The sequence below is a fragment of the Poecilia reticulata genome, chromosome 22 (genome assembly GCF_904066995.2).
Source record: "Poecilia reticulata chromosome 22, P_reticulata-male-v2, whole genome shotgun sequence".
NCBI classification, from domain to species: Eukaryota; Metazoa; Chordata; class Actinopteri; order Cyprinodontiformes; family Poeciliidae; genus Poecilia; species Poecilia reticulata.
The window spans coordinates 16,273,535-16,290,729 of NC_088851.1; the positions used below are offsets into that span (position 1 = coordinate 16,273,535).

General features: G+C 38.4%; 1 protein-coding gene across 2 annotated transcripts in view; it reads left to right on the plus strand.

The window, feature by feature from the left end:
- cnksr3 (cnksr family member 3) overlaps positions 1–17,195 on the plus strand; it is a 40,002-nt gene that overhangs the window by 13,550 nt on the left and 9,257 nt on the right. For both annotated transcript variants that reach the window (XM_008399545.3, XM_008399546.3), the window contains exons 2-9: positions 4,504–4,667; positions 8,182–8,384; positions 8,866–8,953; positions 12,991–13,032; positions 13,760–13,879; positions 14,071–14,130; positions 14,548–14,616; positions 15,152–15,298. In XM_008399545.3, coding sequence (XP_008397767.1) covers positions 4,504–4,667; positions 8,182–8,384; positions 8,866–8,953; positions 12,991–13,032; positions 13,760–13,879; positions 14,071–14,130; positions 14,548–14,616; positions 15,152–15,298 — 893 coding nt within the window. The remainder of the gene's footprint in view (positions 1–4,503; positions 4,668–8,181; positions 8,385–8,865; positions 8,954–12,990; positions 13,033–13,759; positions 13,880–14,070; positions 14,131–14,547; positions 14,617–15,151; positions 15,299–17,195) is intronic.

Genomic DNA, 17,195 nt, shown 5'->3' on the forward strand with positions numbered 1-17,195 from the left:
ATGTTTGTAAAGCACATTTATCCTACTTTCAGTCTCTGGTGGTGCTGAAGTGTTTGCTGTTGTTCTGAGGTGTACATAAAGGATTAGGAGAGAAAATGTTGTAGATGACTAAATCAGAAAACATCTACATGGAAAATGGAGAGTCTTCATCTCACTTGTTTTCAGACTTTTTAAAGCCTCAGTCTGGTTGGGTGAAATTATATTGTTTGGAACAATTGACATAAATCAGCAGAGGTCATTACTATGTCTCAACCACACAACTTTCCCTCTTTGATGTTGGGCACGGTTGCACCATTCAACAGGAAATGCCTTTTTAACGCAGCAGGAAGTAGAAATGTTGCCTCCTTGAAAACTCCATTCTTTGTCTTCCCCTAATCGCATTAGGAGACTGGCCCCAGTGTTTGTACTTGGCTGCGGCCAGCACTCTGCCCCCTTCACTTTCCGTCTGAATTGAATTCCTTCAGAGGATGCCGACCAGTCAGAGGTTAATCTAACTGTTCTCTGAAGTCTTGCCTGGGAATTAGCATGCTGGGGAATGAGAAAAATGTAATGAGCCTAAATAGACTTGACTTATGCGTTGGTTAATGGTTTATCAAGTCATGAAAAATTTCCCTTGTGACTCAGGGGGAATAACTTCAGCTTTCATATACACAGTAACTTTTCCCAAGGATTCCGGCAGTTATTAAAGGTCAACTTTATTGGCACTCTGGATTTTGAATATGTATTTATTCAAAATGCATATTGTGTTTTGTAGATAACACTCCTCCTAAAGAATTTTAAATGGCATTATATATAACTATATAATGAATAAACTTTTGTGATTGTGAACAGTAGAGAAGTACCAAACAATTGGCTTGAGATGGTGGAAATTATGAACATACAATTTTTGGTGTCTGAATGCTTGAAGTAAACACAAGAATCACAAAAGTTAAGGGTCTATGGCAGCAGTGGCTCTGGAGATAAAAATTCATCCTGTAACTGATGGGTTGCTGGTTCAAGCCCCCGCTGTATTTTTTTGATCTTCAGCAGGTAAAATACTGCAGAAAAAAAAATCCTGTTCATTAAATTGATCAAAATAAAGAAAACTCACCTTCTAAAATACTAAAGATCATTAAAAATCAGGTGCAGCCATTCAGGAGTCATTGATGTATATACATATATACAGGCTTTCCCCCAGTGTATTATAAGCCTGACAACCTGCCAGGCTTTACTTCCACCAACCCCACCAGGCTAAGCTTTGCTTATTTTTTATTTTTAGAAAATTAATAACAATATATAATATCAATTTAATAAATAAATAAAAACAAATTGTTTAACTTTTTAAAATTACTATTACATAAGCTGGACTGCAAGCTTCTCTGTTGCGTTGAGCATTTCACTGGCAGAGCGGAGTTATTCCTGAAAGATGGTTTGTAGTTGATGTATTTAAACGGCCACAAAACCAGGAGCGAGGACCAATCACACTGCAGCTGGTGGCTCTGCGCCAGTTTTTCACAAATAACCGCTGTCTCAGTCTTACTTGATGTCAAGTTATAGTCCATGACTGATAGAGCGATTAATAAAATGTCACATTTAACATCATATATTAGCACAAATATTGTAAAAATTCCTTATAAATACTTCTAAATTGGCACCACAAAATCTATGATGTTGATTGCAGAAGGAGGCGGGGCATGTTGGCGAGCGCCTGGTGGCCGGGCTTTAACCCATGGAGCCCCACCGGGTTCTGACTGTTTACGTGCCAAACAACAGTTCGGATTACCCACCCTTTCTAAGTCAATGGAGGGGGTACTGGAGAGTGCCCCTCCTGGGGACTGCCTTGTTGTTCTGGGGAGTTTTCTCCGTAGGGTGTCTGGGCCCCTTAGAGATGGGGTGAGAAGCCCATAAGGATACAGCATGAATGAGGATAGCCTTGTAATCCCTTCTTATTCTGGGGCATTTAAATGGAATTTAATGGAGGTTGTAATAAAATGTTTTTTTTTTTTTTTTTCTCTGAGAATCAAATTTTGTTAGAATTATAGTCTACCTATATAAATGGTCTAAAATCTGTCAGATTAGACCACAAGGACAGAGACAAAATTTTGGTCAAAGAAGCTTGATCAAAATTTAGTTTGTATCCCTCATAAGATGGTTATCATTATTAAATTCAAACTTTAATTCTCATTGGCAGATTGTAGCATTTACAAGCTTAATCACAATGTCTTTAAAAGAGAAAAAACCCAGTGAAGTTAAATGATTTTTAGACACAACTTACTGTTTGTTTCGGATATCACTGGTAGTTACTGTTTGTATTTTTTGTCATGCTTCTGATAAAAAAATAGTTTTTGTTTCTGTTCACATTCCCAAACAAAGCAGATTTGAATGCAAAATATTTGACATCTACAAAGCATATCATCTGGCCTTGGTTTAATCAGCATCACCAAAAACCTCAGTTCACAGATTATGGACTTGCAACAGGTCGAGTCAGATCTGCTGATGCTGTAATGCAAGCGGTTCGATCTTGTTTGGTCAGCGCTGTCTAACGCATTTGTTTTTTCGGTTTTTTTCTGCATGCAAACTGTCAGCAACAGGTGCACAGGCTGAGCGTCACCTTAGCACAGAGACATCAGGTGCTGCAGTAAAAAGAACTAAACAACTTCGAGCTCCAAATTCAGCATGGATGCATCTGCTTTATGTCAGGGCTCCTTGGACCCTGAAACCCTCGCTCTGACTAATGTTATTTGTGCGAGTGTTTGCGTGTGTGTGTGTGTGTGTGTGTGTGTGGCATGAAAGAGTCAGGGTGTCTCGCAGCTGACGGGCCTTTTAGAGAAGCAGGGCACGGGGCCATGGAGCTGCAGCTGCCCCCTCTCTGTGCGTTCTTTGATGGGCAGAGAGACACGGCTTTTACTTCCACAGCCACGGCTAAAAACACACACAAAGGCCCGTTTTTCCCTCCTCTGTAGCAAGCCGTGTTTTGGAGGTTTGTTAATGTTGTTCAGCAGTGAGCGTTACAGTGCTTTTAGCTCTACCTGCACCCCATGCTTCATTCAGTGGCTGCAGAAGTTAACGGTCAAACTTGTTGATCTTTAAATAGCATCAAGGGGCTGTCCCTGATACTGACACGTTTACTGCAGGCACTCACACCCTCACACACCACTTAGCTGTAAATATAGCCTCATTGTTTCAGCAGCTTCACAGACCTGGAGGTTTCAACCGTTGTTCCCTTTACAGTTTGTTTAGTTAACAAATATGGCCGTCCCACCTGTTCCTTATCTGCACTGTGCACACTTGTGCAATTAAGACCCACACTAATAAAGCCAGACTGTATTGTTTCTGTTCAAAGGGCTGTTCAGGGTTTTTGAACGGCGGTTCTGTTAAAAGGTTGTAATCAGTTAATATCTGTCCTGCAGTTTTCAACTATTTTCTATTAATTTTATAGAAATCCAGAGAAGTCGTTCCTGAAGTCTAAAGCTTAGGGTGATTACACTTATTTGACGGGTTGTGAATAAGACTATCATGACACCATCATAAACATGACATAACACCTGTCATGAACGTCAGTAAGTCTTCATAAATATTAATGACTGTTGTCATAAAGTGTCATTCGGTAAATCATGACACTTTCAATACAAAGTTGAGGTTATTCAAAATGTCTTTGTTATGACAACTTGACATTAGAAATCATTATCTGACATGCATTTGTTATAAAAGTCTTACTGATAAAACTTGAAAAATTATGTAGCTTTATGTTATTAAAACTAAAGTTTAATCAGTAATACGTTTATAACAAATTTATGTCAGATCATGATTTCTTGGTTAATGTCAAGTTGTCATAACGACGACATTTTTAATAATGTCAACTTTGTATTAAAAGTGTCATGATTTACCGAGTAACACTTTATGACAACAGTCATAAATATTCATGAAGACTTATTCATGTTCATGACAGGTGTTATGTCATGTTTATGATGGTGTCATGACAGTCTTATTCACACCCGTTCAAATAAAGTGTCACCCTTACGGTTAGCTGAAGAGGCTATCTAAAATCAACTCAAATGTGATTTGAACATAATTTTAATGAGCTTTTAAACCATTGTCACAATAGCATTGGGTGCTTATTTATGCATATACCGCTGATTATTCAAACAGAAAATTGAGGTAGAAGGAGGTGTTCCACTAAAAGAATAGAAAATAATTCCTTTTTGTCATTGTACAAGAAAACACATTGAAATTTAAAAAAACAGCAGCTATCAAAAAAAAATAGAATCAACCAGGATGTTATGTTCAAGGTGTTAGAAATATTACTTGATATGTATTAATATTCTGCTAAGAAAATTATGATTTTTCAGGGTTTGGATCAATTTGCGATGTTCAGGGCAACAGAGATTGTTACAGAGATTGTTACCTCTTTCGTGCTTTGCTCTGCTACTAACTAAGCTGTTTTAAGGCAAACAACTTAATTTTATCTTAGAGGACTTTTTTTTTCTACAGGAACTTTATGTTTTCTCTTTTGTGTGTTTCCAGGGTTGGATGACAGCTTGCAGCAGTATATTAGTAACTTTGAGAGGGAAAAGATCAGCGGAGAACAGCTATTAAAGATCACTCATCAAGACTTGGAGGAGCTGGGCGTTGCAAGGATTGGACACCAGGAACTGGTCCTGGAGGCCGTCGACTTGCTTTGTGCTTTGGTGAGTGAATGTAAATGTGTTCGGTTTGATGTCCATCTTCAGTGATTAGACAGATTATTCTTAAAATGTGGCCATAGGACTTTAATTTACTTCCAGACAATTATTTTGTATCATTTTCCTCACGACAGTATCAGTGAGCAAATGGGCCAGAGGAGTTCATAGAGATTTAGTGCTTTTGTTGGCAGTTTAAAGCAGTGGAAGGATTTTTGTCTTAAGCTATTCACCTCTTCTGTCTCATTCCAGCTGTCCAAAAAAAAGAAGAAAAAAAAAGTAAAAAAAAAAAAGGTCTTCCTTTAGCGTTTCTTCATGAAAAGAAAAATGCAAACCCCTCCGTGCTTTGTTTTCCAAGAAACCTAAGTTTTCCAGCAGATGGGATCGATTTAGAGTTTTATCACTTCCTGTGTCTTAAAGGGTCCAGATTGTGGTCTTTGCATTTTTATCAGTGTCAGCAGTTCTGACATGGTGTTCTCCTAAAACACTTTACATTAATCGCTTGCGTATGGTGTGTTCTTTGCCGCAAACAAACTTGCAGTTTGAAGTTTCCTCAGTGTGAAAGTGTCTGGGTCTCGCTCTGAAGCAGAGGTTTGGCTCTGAACATGCTCAGAACCACTTACTTTAAAGCATAAAAAAAAATACGTTTCTTTACCGTGATTAAACATCTTAACCATGGATGATTTATTTTTTGAGTCATGAATATGGCTGCGAAAATTAATGTTGAATATCTCAGAATATCTCGCTCTGTTAGATTTATTATATAGGGCCCTTGCAAAAGTATTCCTGCACCTTCGTCACACATGTTTGTCACATTGCAAACAAATAACATTTTATTTGGGATAATAAAGTACTTTTTAGATTATAATACAATGTATTGAGATTTAACCATCTTAAATCAGCACTGAACAATAAATCTTTAAAAAAATAGAATATATAGACTGAAATACCTGACACATATGTACAATATGTTTTATTTGGTTTCCTACACCTTCAAACAACTGAGAGGTGTAATTCATCCTTCATGGGGTGGCTCTTTAAATTATTTGTGCATAACTGCTGTAGTAGACACATGGAAGCACTTAACTACTGCACAGTTGTCTGTTTCTGTCTATAGATTTAGTATTTGATCCATTTGTACCATATGAAGCATCAATTCGGCAAGGATGTTTATCATTACTGCAGTACCAAGAGTCAGGTTTGTGTACATCCATGCAATATTTTGCATCATGGTAGCAAGAAGAAAGTAGTTCTTATGCTTTTTATCCTGAATTGTGACTGAATTTATCCTTTCAAATGTGACAGACATAAACTTCCCCATCTGTTTATCTTCTGTTGAATTCAAAACCAGGGATTTTGGACTCTCAACAACCTTTCACCTCTGACTGAGGCTGTGCAGGTTTGTGGGTTTTCTTCATAAGAGGTTTCCTTATTAAGAATGGCTTAAAATTTCTACATGTCCCTGGGGAGGAAGTGAAGCCCCCCCAGATTTAATTAGCTTTCACTGAGGCAAGGTCATTCCAACCGACAGGAACTGAAGACATCAACACCAGACATGCTCCTCCTAAACTCTTTCCTTTTTCTATTAACTGCTAAGTCAGACATTTCCTGTCATGGTAATCTTTTTGACACTTCACCCTTCTTTTTGCATTTTCTTCTTTCCGTTTAAATGTTTGTGCATATACACATATAATATCGAAGATTTCTCCTTTTTATGGCACGAAGCTACATTCAAGCCCAAATTACAAGATAGATGTTCCCACATGAACCCTTCAGGAACCCAAAGCTCATGCTTCTCTTACACCCAAAAAGCTGAGGGCTTCTAACGGCTGTCTGGGGACGAAGACATACATTAAACATTTTTACTGGACATCTCTCTCTCACTGATGTCTTCTGCAGAGCTGGTGTTGAAAGCCAACATGCCAGGATTTGCTCTCAAACTCCTCCAGCTCTCCAGCACATCGTGATATCCTCTGACATGATGCTTAGCCACTACACGTTAGTCATAAACTCTAAAGGAAGTTAGATTCTACTGTTTTGCTTCAAGCGTTTTGCAAAAAATAATTCTAAGGTTTGACCAAACAAGAAGTATCTTCCATCCTTAAATGAAACGTTCTGTTTCTGAAACTTTGAGACTTTAAATGAAGGCAGATTTGTAATGTCTTGTACCACTGCATTGACACATTATAGTGGTAATGCAGTTATCTCTGCTATCTTCTAAAATAAAAACTAAAAGATAGGTGAAAAACATAAAATAAAAGAGTAAAAAAAAATCCAGACTTTGTAATCAGGAGGCAAGGTTAAAGTTACACTAAATGAGTTTTTTTTTTTTTTTGCTCTGCTAGTAGGACAAAAGCTCTCTAGACATCTGTGAAAAAAGTCAAAGCTCCTATGTGTGTGATTAAACTGCTAATAAGAAGGCAGGAGAGGCGTTTGTCTTGGAAAATGCTCAAATCCCCTTTATGCTAAAGTTGCACTTTAACTATATAAATGTGAAGCCAAAGACTCAGATGATTTCCTCTTCTTTTTTTAGGTTCTTCAAATGTGTTTGCATATTTTATTGTTCCTATAAGCCATTTAGCGTGGAAGTGTTACAGGAACAAAGCCACTGAGAGCTGCTGTTTGAATACTCAACTTCTCCTAGTGTTTTTCTTGGGACAGAAGATTAGTGAATCAGTTTGTACATACTTCTTTTCGGAGCAGATGTTTGAAAGCAGAATAAAAGAAAACAGATTTTCTGGGCAACGGTTGCCAAACACGTGCCGTTTTACTCTTTGGGAAGCACATTATGCAACTGGCATGTCATTATAAAGCAGTGCTGCTGGCACAAATTCAGCACAATGTAAGCTGATGCTAAATGAGAGCCAGACCACTGTTTACTCATAGCAAAGCTTTTATTCTAATACCATTTGTTTAGTCAAAAACATTAGTTTGCTTATGTCACACATTACATTTAAACAAAAAGTAACTTTTGCTCACTTTGGCGCTGACTTGTGCTCGGCTCAGTGACGTTAGGAATTGCCGAGTGTAGCGTCCCTGTGCCTGTGAATTCTCCACAAATAAGAGGAATGCAAAGGCAGGAAGCAACTTGGGCTCAAGAATGCAAACCCGATAGAAATCAGGTGATTGCTCGTGCGGGCCAAAAAAAACAAAAATAAAAACTCTGCAGACTCACTGGGAGGTTGTTTTTTTTATATTCAACTTCTATTCTCACAGACAAGAGAACAGCATGTTTTATGAGTTCCAAAAAACATATGCTAAAATAATAATAGAAAAAGTTTACCAAGACAAAGGAGAAAAAAAAACAGTCAAATCTTTCTCCAGTAGATTCTCTCAGAGAAATGATTACATTCATTTACAGTACAGAAAACATGTTTTTCCCGGGACTAAAAAGACTTCTCTGTCTAGGGGAAATGAGTGGGACTCTTATATTTTCAGACTGTGTTATTTAAAGTGATTGACGTCTTTATAAGGCATTTTTTCTCATTCAAAACCTTTTAACCTTCTGTTAATCTTATTTCAGAACTATGGAGTGGAAACGGATAACCTGAAGAATCTCGTTGTGAGGATGAGAGCTGCAACCAACAGTCTTCACATCGCTACAAATGATCGCAGAAAAAGCCCCCCATCTGAGGGAAGCATGTCTCGCAAGCCACCAAATGACTTCCTAACCTCTGTGGTGGAGCTGATTGGTGCTGCAAAGAGCCTCCTAGCTTGGCTTGACAGGTGACTGCACTCCATTACCCCTGAGTATTAGATCATAAACCAGATCATCATCCAGTTAAACGCACCTTAACTAGCTGAAAATTGGGTAACTGTACCAGTTTTGTTGGTTGAATTTCAGGTATGATAACTTTTTTGTCCCGTATTTTATGCCAGCATCTTCCAAATCGTTATTGGAGGGTAATGAGAAAGTCGGACTTTTCTCCACAAAGTTCTGTTTTATATATAGCTGCTGTTCAGCTTTTGATTTAGATGACAGTATCCTCTCCAGTTGACTGGTTCCATAACATGTTATGCATTATAAGCATAACGTATTAAGCAGGTTGTCAGTATTATTTGTTTGCTGATTTAGAGTCTCTAGTGACGACTATGTCAAGTTTTCAAAAGACATACACTAATCACAGATAGAGGCCATTTATGGAAAAATTGGCCTGTTCCAATCTTATCTTTCCTTTTTCTCTCTCGCTCTCTCTTCTTACTATAGGACACCTCTCACAGGGATCAGTGACTTCACAGCTACCAAGAACAAGATCATACAGCTGTGCCTGGAGTTGACCACCACAGTTCAGCAGGTCTGCATGCTAAAAACATCACACTTTTATCTGAAATCACGAAAACATGCACATAATAGCCTTTTTCCACTGAGCACACATTAACCCCCAGGCACAGACGTTCACATTAAAAGAGCGTTGGAGGAAATCTAGTCTGGCAGCCATGACACAAGCCTGAAGCCAGCGGTCTGAGTACATTAATGCAGAAGCCAGTGTTTTTCTTGGGATGTTTTCCCCTCATGCTGGCTAATGAGGTGACCCTCCCGGGCCCCGCAGCAAGGAGTTGTTTATTGCTTGGTGTTGGTTTTCTTTTTTGTATTCTTTTTTTTTTTTTTTCATTGCATAAAACTCCACTTAAGTTCTTTAGAAGGAAACTGGCAACCATCCTCGGGCTACCGTCTTCTTTTTGCCATGTGGTTTTTGTTTTGGTCTCTTCTGCAGCTTCCAGTCATCTTATTTCTTATTTCTCCTCTTAGATTAATAGAGAATCTACCAGCTATTGGCACTATTGTATTGCACACAATCCTATAGACTTAATGCACGGCCTTTCATCGTTTAAGGGTTTGCATTGAGCAGTTTATACTTCTTGTGAACATGACTGCTGAGACTCCAGGTGTCATTTTAGAGGCTTATTGGTTTGAAATAAATTCCTTTCCCAGAGTGCCTGTTTCTTTGCCAGAGTCTGGGATTTCAGCACCTCTGCTGATTTACTGTGGGCAACTCGGTCATGGTCGTTGGAAGAGAAGTGGGGGGTATACATTTCCCACACTGCCATGCCGGGTGCAGAGGTTGCTGGTGCTGGAAGTCTCAAAATCATTGAGCGAATCATTTTTTCTCATGGCCTGAGCAGAGTAGCAGTTTGATCAATGAATCTAGCCCATAGCAAGTAACTAATTTCATCATAAAATACAACTGTATAAAAAACTGTCATAAGTACTTAGAAGACTTTCTCACTTCATTCACCTTGAAGTCCACTGGTTAATAAATTGGGTGCACAGCAGTCTGACTCTGATTGGTTTTATGACGATGGGGAGCTATGGCCTGATGTTGGCTCAGGTTATTCATGAACTTGTGCCTCGAGTTGGACCTTTTCAGATCATGCAATTTATATGTTGCGCTTGAATGAAGCCAGTGTGCAGGGCCATAAAGCTGAGAACACATTACCAATGTTTGGCTGGCCGACCGAGCAGAGTGGATGTCATTGTCTTTCAAAGGAGCAACGATTTTAGGCTTTCTGCTTTTAAAAGGAATGCAAATTTTAGTGCTCCAACTTGTTCCTCAATAGTTGGGTACATTTTTGTGTCTTTAGAAATGTGTAAGAAACGTCAAAGAAATGAGCAACTCCAAGCCAGCCTGGAACGCAGCTCAAAAATATTAAGTTATGTCTGGAATGCAAACCAGAGCAACAGTCCATGCTTTTGCTTTTGTCCACTCAGGACAAAAGCACTGTCGGGGAAACTGCAGCTTCACTGAAAATGAAAGTTTATAACATAATCCTTGTTACTCCATAATAGAAAATGTAAACAAAGTAGCTCTGACACCAAAATACTGTATATCAGCAAGACAATTTTTGCATAATCAGCCCAAATTTTACTTGTGAGGGTTTAATTAAAATAACATATGTCAAAATATTATTCTGAAGACAGTATCAGTCACACAAAAAATTTAAAAATAAAAAATCAGTCTGTCTTGAGTTAGATTTCCCGCAACATTATGGTGTTGTGGGAAATCTAAGTCACTTGAAACTAGGGCTTGGCGATATGGCTGAAGACGTTACAATACAAGGGTTTTATATCAGTCAATAAACTGGTAAATAATCCTACAAAACAGTATGTTTTTAACATTGGGTTAGTGAGTTAGGAGGAGTTCATCCTCTTCACCAATTGACTTTTATAGAGTTCATCCCTATTTCCTGAACATACTAAACAAAGGGTGTTTAGTATGTCGTTTTTTTATGTTGCGAATGAACAGCCACTCATCCGGTAAAACGGTGTTTTAACAGTGAGCATCGTCAACAGGGCGCTGTTTCAGACGCTACATCATCCATATATGGAAGGGCTTCCTATTTAAGTGAGCGTGACTCCGTTCATGTGATACAAGTCAGAAAAGTACATTTTAAAAAATTACTTACCCATTTTGAAAAACAATAACAAGTGCAATGAACTGTTTCATACATTTCTGACTCTAAAATATTAGTCAGAAATTATTTGCCCACTAATACCTATTAGTGGGCAAATAATTAACCAGGATAAAATGTTAAAATCATCGCTTTACATGAAAAATAAATATCAGGAATCCAAGCTTGAAGCATCTGGATTTTTTTTTTTTTTTTTTTTTTTACTGTCCCTCGGTCACTTCATGCTAGCAGATCAAAGCTGCACGCAGCCATCTGATCCACGCTGGTTATGGGAGTATGTGTAATCTAAGGGATCAGTGCATCCTGGGAACTGGTCCTCAGTGTCTCACAGTACTTAGTTACTATGCTGCCCTGCTTTCATTTTGTTTTATATTTGTGATAAGAAGAAGGTTCAGTAAATGTTTGATGGCAGACTGGCCAGATTATGTCTGCAGCCTGTAATTAAACTGTTTTGTTTCGAGATCTCTTGAAACATGTATTTTTAGTCCATTCCTCTTGGCTCAGTCAGTCATGTTTTCCTCCAAACACGGGCCTCATTCTTGAAGGAAATATGCAGTTGCTTGTTTATGCAAGCATAGATTCTTTCTGAAACCACCATATAGTGTAGGCTGACATTAGAAAATAGATTGCATGGAAACGTGTTTTTTTTGAAGAAGAAGAAGAATGGGAGGATTTGTGGGGGGGGTTCCCCCTGCATACCATGTTTGTAATAGCATTTTATTTTCCCTCAAGCAATGAAAACATAGCAACATTAAATGTACAATAATAAACAAAGAGTTCTTTTAAATTATGTAAACTTTGAGAATATTTAGGAGTTATAAGATGCTTCTCCCACATACGGCCATGCAGTTCTTGTCAGTGCAAACAAATCAGCAGTATGGCAGGCCAAGTGCTTTTGCAAACAGATGCTCCCCTTTAACCCTGTGGAATGTGCAAAGCTATGGAAATACAGAGAAATGTTCTCGACCCCCATTCGCTGTCTGCACAATGGATTTACAAAGACCAACAGAACTGCTTTTGTGTTTGGGACATGCCCCACACGTCATAACAGTTTTCTTTACTTTGTGTTGACAGTAGTTTGTGGCTTTTGATGACTTTGAAGAAATAAGAGATTGAGGTTTAGTAGATTTTTTTTCCTCAGCTGTCTGGACTCAACAGTTGTCCTGTGTTGTGAACGAAGACTGAAATTGGGGTAGCTTATAAAAAAAATGCACACAGTCTTACTGCCTCAGCTGTGTCCAATCCAGTCATGTTAAAGCTGTCAGGACCCAGTGGACAGTTTCCAAGCTGACTTAACTGATTTCTTTGGAGCATTTCTCACAGGTGCATCTGAATAAATATCATCTCAAGGTTTCAAAGAGTGAATTTCTTTTATCAGTGTATTACACACATTTATTTCTGTTCATTTTTATGGTTATGGCTTGCAGCTAAGAGCTTTTCAATTATATTGTAATTTATTGAGATGCATTTTTACATCTAATCAGTCAGTATCATGCCAACATTGCCTGCTTGTGAGAAGGAACTGTGGAAAGCTGCATTACATTTGCTTGGGGAAAAAAATGGCTTCAGTCGGCAACTTCTCAGACTACAATCACACATTTTGCCCCTGCTGTTATCTTTATGTCATCACTATATCCGCTTAAGAACCATTTAAGCTCCAGAGCTCTAAAATGAACCAAGGAGATCCTTATGCAATTATGGCATCCACAAAACGTAGCCAAAGGGGTAATTTTACACTACAAACTGTTTATTTGTGGGTCCTCCCCATTTTTCTTCGTTCTATATATGGGATTCTGATTATATCGTTTTTAGCTGAACCATATACTTTTTCTGTCTCTCTCCCTCAAGTGATAGAAAACTTTATCTCTCTATTGTTTACTGCTCACAAGTTTAATCTGTTGTCATTTCTCTCCTGTAACAGGACTGCAGCGTCTATGAGATGGAAGAAAAGATTCTGGAAGTTGTAAGTATGCCATGTCTTTTCCTGCAAGTCCATAAAACGTAAACCAAATGAGAACCAGACATTCCATTATACATTCTTATACGGCAGAAAAAAAGCTTTCTGTGTTTTTTTCTTACCAAAGTAATTGTGTCAAATGCTTTCAGCAGATCAGGTCATTTTCTGAGTGCAAAGAGCAGACAGGTCCATAGGGTTGCCAGTAGAGGGGGTGGTTCTACTACGCCCCTGCTATCAATCAGGGTTTCCTGTAACTGACACTCTATCGAGTCTTTTGGCAGAATAACTGGGCTATCTAAAAGTATATTAGTACTGTATACTAGTACGTTACTCTTTTTACTTGAAGGAATGCATTATTGCAGCATCTGTGTGCTACTGAACCACTGAGTCCAACCACTGTCCTCGCCTTCCGAATCTATTTCCAAGCGCTTGAATGGGCTTTGGGTCAAAAACTTTTCAAGGCTACACCTGTCTTGCTTGTACATGCATTTTCCTTCCACTCAACTTTTAATTAATATACTTGAACAGAGCTGTGAACAGTTTCTTGTGCAGCGAGGCATGTTGAATGGGATGTTTTCTGGAGAACAGTCAAGTTAACAGTCTTCCCAATGACAGTAAAGGCCATAGCATATCATTTCTGCATTTAAAATAAGCTTGATCACAGTTTACCAAGGTCTTAGACTTCATTATCCAACTCCTCTCGAGTCATTTTGCTGTACCTGTCCCTCTGCAGTCCAAGACTTTGAACAACATCTGTGACCAGACCGTGAGAACCACATCGGACCCCCTCATGAGCCAATCTGCCTGTCTGGAGGAAGTCCAGCTGACCAACATCAAACCAGGCGAGGGGCTGGTGAGGAATTCATACGAGTTTGTCGAATCCTGCTTTTTTTTTTTTTTTTTAAAATAATTCCCCAGGAATGCATGAAATGCACGTCAGATTGTGGCCTTCCACTTTTCCGTCATCCATGCATCTCCCTCTGGGAATATTGTGTTTAAACCACAACCACAATTAAGGTTTTGGGTGTTTGTTTTTCAACCTAGGGAATGTACATCAAGTCGACATACGATGGTTTACATGTCATCACTGGCACTACAGAGCATGTAAGTACAGCTGTGAACTTAAAAAAAACAAAACACATTCAGCCTTTCTCCTTGAAGGATTTATTTACGTCTGAGCCTTTGTCTTATCCTCCTCCTCGTTTGACGTGGGAAAAGAAAGTTTCAAAATCTGAAGGAGAAAAAGGGTTGTGTAAGGGGAGCTGTTTGTGTTTTCACTGATAAGAAAATGTCACAAACAGCGTCTACAGAAAAGCATGCCCTTTTTTAACCCACACTGAGACAACAAGCCAGTGACTAACGCACAAGCATCACATCAACAGTGGGATCTTAACGCCTCCGATCTCTGAATGTGAATCAGAATCTGAATCATCGCAAATCACGACAAGTTGATCCTGTCTGGCCTTGATGTGATGAGAAAAACAATTAGAGAAATAATTCCTGTCTACGCTTCTTTTTCAGTCTCCGGCAGACCTTTCAAGAAAGATCCATGCAGGGGATGAAGTGATTCAGGTCAACCAGCAAACAGTGGTGAGCTTAATATCTATTATTGTGAACTAAGTACAAGTTGTAGTAATGGTAATAAGATTAGGAATTGGTTCTGTCTTGTTATATCTAGTGTGATTGACACCTTACAAGAAGGAACAGCACTATTTTGGCAATTATTTAAATCTGTGGAGTCAGAGGTCACACTTATTTTGGTCCCATGTATGCAGAGGTAGCAACAACCCCTCAGCTAGACTCAATAAGATTGAAATCCACATAGCACACATGAAACCTAACTGTTGCTTTTTACTCAGAATTAATTTTATATCCAAATAACATCAATTTATTTCTGTTTCCTTACTGTTTACAGCAGTGTTTCAAAGACAATTAGATATTATATTATCAATATTTTCTAATAATGTGCATAGTCATTTCTTAAAACTTAAATAAGAAAAGATTCTTAAGTGTTTCTATCACTGTTTTATTTTATTTACTTGAATGCAACCTTTGCTTATTTTAGGACTATCTTGCACATTAATAGTTTTGTGTAAAATTATTCTTTCTTTGCCTATCTGATCAGGTTGGCTGGCAGTTGAAAAACCTTGTTTTCAAACTGAGAGAAGACCCCAAAGGCGTGGTCCTACTACTGAAGAAGAGGCCGACAGGAACGACAAGCTTCACCCCCGCCCCGCTTAAGAACATGCGCTGGAAGCCCCCCGTACCTCAGGTGAGTACTTGCAGACAACATCTCTTTCTTCATGTCAGGCTAATCGCTGTCAACTAATTATTAGCTTTTTAGGGAGTTGGTTCCAGAATAAGCATGTTCAGACAGAGCCACCCTGAGAATGCTGCTGGCTGAGCTCTATACACTATTGAGCTTTATCTTTAGGTACAACAAAAGAGCAAAAGAAACTCCCATGAAGTCATTCAGTCTAATAGATAAAGCCACCTGTTGTAGCGTTTGGGTCCGTTTAGCTTATTTCAGTACACAAAACAAAAATGACCCAGGTGTTTTATTACAAAGAAATGGGAGCATAACATAGTAAACTTACTTTATTTTTCCTAGAGAAAACATCACAAACCATTAAAGGTAACTGGGAAATGAGAAGCAAATAAAGTTCTTCTCCCCTATACTGATTTTTTTTTTCTTTTCTTATTTTTACATTTTTAGTATGGCTTTTTTCAGATTATCAAATTGTTTTAATTATGAACAAAATACATTCTGGATGAATATAAGATACAATTTTATAAATGAGAAAAGGTGCCTAAACCAGTGATAAAGTTATTCCATCCTAAACGTGACCAGTTAACAATGACTGTTATCAGGCGCTTTGTAATGGTTAGCAATAGGTCTTTTATATTGCTGTGGAGGGAATTTTAGCTTACTTCTCTGTGTAGAATTGCTTTTGAATATGAGCGACAGGTTTAGGGTTTTACCACAGCATTGATACTTTGACTAAGCCACTTCAAGACGCCCTTTTTCAAGACACGTAAAGATGGACGTGCTGCTGTGCTTTAGATCATCCTGAGTGACCAAAGTGTACTTAAACTTAAGGTCAGGACCTAATGCTGGACGCTCTCTTGTGGATTTTCTCAGGGTGGTTTGGTTTGTACAGGATTACTTTATAAGCTTTCCTTTAGTAGATTAAATCATCATTTGAAAAATTCTCTTTTTTTGTACTTACTCAGATCATCATTGTCTGATTTTTAGAATTGGTTGAATCTAGAACATTGTAGTGTTATTAAAAATAACAAACAGAAGCGACCTGTAAGAGATGTACATTTGTTCTACTTCATCTTGTGAGCCCATCAGACCTGACACGAGGGTATCTCTTATCTGACTCCTGTTTTAACATACAGTCAGTCTATTAGCCTGCTGTAATCCTACACTTCCAGTTTTCACACCGTGGAACTGTGCTATCATGCGTGGCCTGCTTGATAACCTGAGAAGCCAAGATGAGAGAATAACAGATTTGATATCTTTAAGCAGCGGAGAGGGGTTTCAGGGAACAATGGGGACCATAAACGCCAGCAGCTTGTTTTAACAGGTTCTGGAGGAAATCAGAGTTAGACATCTCAGTTTATCTTTGATAATGAGGCTTCAAAGCCAAAACAGAGTCACGTCTTTCAGCCTGACTCACAAAGATTCAGTTGCACTACATGTTTTTGATGTATTTTAAACTACAACCTTAATAGGAACCCCTATGAAACGATAAGTTTTTATTGTTATATCAATTACTGGGTAACAGGAACCAGCTTTTCCATTTAAGGCTGAGAACTGCAGCAGATAAAAGCCAAATATTTAGTTGTTGAGTCAGGAAACATAACTGTGGTAAATGAGTGAATGTCTTGCAGACTATTTTAGACTTCACTTACAATCTTTCCATACCTCAAGCAAGAAAATTTATACTTGTAGACACACATAAGCACTTAAACGTCTCACCACATATGGTGAGCTCCTCCCTTTTACCAACAAGTTATATTTAGGCAATATTTGAAGGTGGAAAAAGCACAAGCCAAAAACTAAAAAAAAAAATAATAATCTTTTTGTTTTGACCGTGATTGATGCTGAAGCTGGATTTATTGAGGGCCGCACCATGTAATCAGGATGTAATAACTTGTGT